General features: G+C 36.1%; 2 protein-coding genes across 3 annotated transcripts in view; both read right to left on the bottom strand.

Moving 5' to 3' along the window:
- LOC113474052 overlaps positions 1-3,858 on the bottom strand; it is a 9,012-nt gene that overhangs the window by 2,104 nt on the left and 3,050 nt on the right. The window lies entirely within an intron of this gene.
- LOC108950314 overlaps positions 1,458-3,858 on the bottom strand; it is a 4,036-nt gene continuing 1,635 nt past the window's right edge. The window contains exons 2-3 of one of the 2 annotated variants that reach the window (XM_026838648.1): positions 2,076-2,964; positions 1,458-1,779 (exon numbers count right to left, since the gene is read on the bottom strand). In XM_026838648.1, coding sequence (XP_026694449.1) covers positions 1,472-1,779; positions 2,076-2,964 — 1,197 coding nt within the window. In that variant the 3' untranslated portion in view covers positions 1,458-1,471. Of the gene's footprint in view, positions 2,965-3,858 lie in introns of both variants that reach the window. The other variant, XM_018815762.2, reaches the window with a different exon arrangement.

Below are 3,858 nucleotides of genomic sequence, written 5' to 3'. Positions count from 1 at the left end.
AAATAATTATTAAACCGTATCCTCACGGCTCCCATAGACCGCTGTTAATTGTTTAAAGATATTATGTGCTAAAGGTGTCCCATCTTCCCCTACCCTACCATACATAGTGTTAATCCATGGGAATGGATTCCATGGGAATGGATTAACCCATAAGCATCAGTGATCGTGGGGGCAAAACTAGTTTAATAATCTCTCCATTGCTAACCAATAATTAACATTTTTTGGCCCTTTTTCATTGTGATAACTAAGTGGGTTAATCCCATTCCCATGGATTAACCCTATGTATGGTAGGGTAGGGGAAGACGGGACACCTTTAGCACATAATATCCAAATATCCTGATTGTGTTTTAAACAGTTAACAACGGTCTATAGGAGTCGTGAGGATACGGTTATATAATTCTTTAAATGTTCTTTGTTTACTACCAAATGGGACGAGAAAATAGAGTTAAAAGGGTGTCCCATCTTCCCCCACCCTACTATATATTTTATATAACCCCATATGGCATATATATACCCATATTAACCCCATACACCCACAGGCAAGAAGACATCCCACCAACACATTGGATATACGATGATTATCGTGACTTTACGAAAGGCTTGCTACCTGGGTGTAAACTATCAACATATTACCAAGGTTTTCCAACCCTCTACCATCTACCACATAAGTAAGTAACATTACTAATTATGAATACACTGGAGGGTTATACAAACACATGCATAAAAACAAAGCCACAAAGTTACATACAAGGAAATTAAAATATTAATACATTGTAAGTGCCAATACTAAATATGAATGCATTTTTAGTTTTAAGTTAGTATGTGTTTCATGTTTTACTAATTATTAATATATTGTAAGTGTTATACAAACACATACATAAAATTGTTGTCCCGGCCGCCACGCGGGGATAAGGCAAGTTACATACTTTAACTTACGCAAATACTGTGCACTGAAACCTTCGAGGTAAAATTAGGCCCATGACGGGCTTTTGTGAGCTCTTGTCCCGCCGCTACCTAAGTTTCCCCTGTTACTATGTTCTAATAGCTGTATGCTCGAACAAACGAACTTCTAGAATATGTTAAATAGTCTTTATTTATGTAAGTGTGATGTCATAATGATCTGTTTGCTGACTAAACTTGGTGTCCTAATATATTTAATACACAATTATTAAATATAACATGTTTAATACACAATTATTAAATATAACATGTTTAATACACAATTATTAAATATACCATGTTTAATACACAATTATTAAATATAACATGTTTAATACACAATTATTGTATCAATTACATGTTGAATTTCTTTTTATATTAGAGTAAATTTCTAAACCAATAGTGCTGGAATTTTGCCAGGTCGAAACATAGTCTTATTTTTTGTATTTCATTTGACATTGGTTGCTCAAGCTCGTTACAAATTCTTGCATATTCCAACCAACATATCAATGACTCGATATATCTGCCAGTATTAAGGTAGCAAACTGCATATGCACCATATAGTCGCGTGCGCCAACGTTGTTGTATTCTTGTACAGTTGCATTAACTGTTTGGCTTCATCCAGTAACTTCAATGCTTCTGTGGGTTTTCCATTCTTTATCGGTGTTTCAGCAGATTCACACAAGTTCAGGGAGCCATGGAATATGAATTGTTCAAATATACTTTTTACCCCCTGTTTATCCTTATCATGTATTGGTTGCTTAAATTTCCTACAGATTCTTGCAAATTCCAACCAACATATCAATGCCTCATAATATCTGCCAGTATTATGGTAGCAACCTGCATATGCACCATATAGAGCACGTGCGCCAACGTTGTTGTATTCTTGTACAGTTGCATTAACTGTTTGGCTTCATCCAGTAACTTCAATGCTTCTGTGGGTTTTCCATTCTTTATCGGTGTTTCAGCAGATTCACACAAGTTCAGGGAGCCATGGAATATGAATTGTTCAAATATACTTTTTACCCCCTGTTTATCCTTATCATGTATTGGTTGCTTAAATTTCCTACAGATTCTTGCAAATTCCAACCAACATATCAATGCCTCATAATATCTGCCAGTATTATGGTAGCAACCTGCATATGCACCATATAGAGCCATGTGCACCAATGTTGTTGTGTTCTTGTACGGTTCCATTATTTGTTTGGCTTCATCCAGTAGTTTCAATGCTTCTGTGGGCTTTCTATTGTTTATCAGAATTCGGGCATAATTACACAACTCCAGGGTTTCCTTATCATAGGGAAGGTTCTTTAATTTTAAGAGCTTTTTCCAAAGTGTGTGAATGTTGGAAAATCTACCATCGTTGAGCAACAACAATGTTTCCGAGTATGTTAAAAGGCTATAAAGCAGCATATCTTTGCTTGGTTCAATGATTTTTGACATTTCTTCCAATTCCTGGACCTTGGCTTCAACTTCTGGTCTTGAACCTTCAAAAGATTTTGTCTCCTCGTTGTATGATCGTTTTACAATGCTGGCCAACTCACACACTTTGTATTCAAATTTCTGATCGTCTGTAAGCTTCGATTGGTTAACTTTTGAACAAATATCAATAACCAGATCGTATTCCTTGCGTATAAATGCAATTCTAACAGCATTATTATCAAACGGCACTTCACCGAGTTGTGATGAGGAAATTGTTTGTTTGATAAATTCTAACACATCTTTATATAACCCGAGAATAGTTAAAGTAGGTATTTTAAGATCAACAGGATCCGGCATAACAAGCCATTCTAATGACCATGTACTGTAATCTGCTGTACATTCTTTTAGTGATTGTTGCATGAACATTACACTCATGGTGAAAGATACAAGACTTTGTTTTCCAACAATTTTAATTAAACCAGATATAAGTTCTTCACCAAAAAAACCTTCCATAAAATCATCATCTTGCTGTCCCTTCGAATGATAAACTTTTGCGCGAAACTCACAAGCCACTGCCACCATGAACCGGAGTTGGTCTGCCACCTCTTCACTGCCAATTTCTTTCAATCCATCAATGATATCAAAGCAAGATGATGCTTGTAGTGAATGTAATCGACCGATGGCCGAAATAAAGATGGTTGCACCTCTGTAGATTGCTCTCTTCATGTTGTAAATTTGCAAACCCGAAAATATACTAACATGTATATTTATCAAACAACATTTGGAGATTACCTTCTATTTGTTTGGACACAGTTAAGAACTTATTATTTTCATCATTCTTTTTAATCCTAAGATAAGCTTTTTCTTGATATTCAACACAAATTCCTTCATCACCAGCTACAAAGCAAGCCTTGGATAAAACTTCAGCCACATGGTATCCTTGCTTTACTTGTTCATCGCTATCCAAGTATTGAACCATTTCATCAACTGGTTTAATAAATTCAGTGTTACGAGGTTTTTTTTTAGTTGCTGGTCGTCCAAGTGGGCGTATGCAAGCGTGGGCTACCATCCCATCAAATGTTACCCCATTTGGTGTGACATGGTCCATGAACCAGTCTCTATACCTGGGGTTTATACTTGGAATTGCAACACAGTTGATCATGGTTTCTCTAAGGTTGATTAAGATGATGTTGAAGATTGTGGTGAACCATCTGAAGTACTTCATGATCATCTCCTGATCTTTCATCTTGGCATCATCATTATCAAGGACAATGATGTGTTCAAAATCTGAGTACAGAGTGATTTCCGATCGTGCCAAGGAACCCAATCCAACTACAGCATATTTGCATGGTGGTGCTCCCATAATCTCGATGCATTCATCAGAAATAAACCTCATTAACTCAGTGTACCTTCTCGTAACTTCTTGTTGAAGTTTTATAACATTTAAGATTTTCTTCTTTTGTAGATTAATCAGTTGATCATCTTCTAAACCGTATG

Source organism: Ciona intestinalis, unplaced genomic scaffold (genome assembly GCF_000224145.3).
Source record: "Ciona intestinalis unplaced genomic scaffold, KH HT000101.2, whole genome shotgun sequence".
Lineage (NCBI taxonomy): Eukaryota > Metazoa > Chordata > Ascidiacea > Phlebobranchia > Cionidae > Ciona > Ciona intestinalis.
The sequence above is the reverse complement of the archived record's forward strand: the minus strand, read 5'-3'. Positions and strand labels throughout refer to the sequence as shown.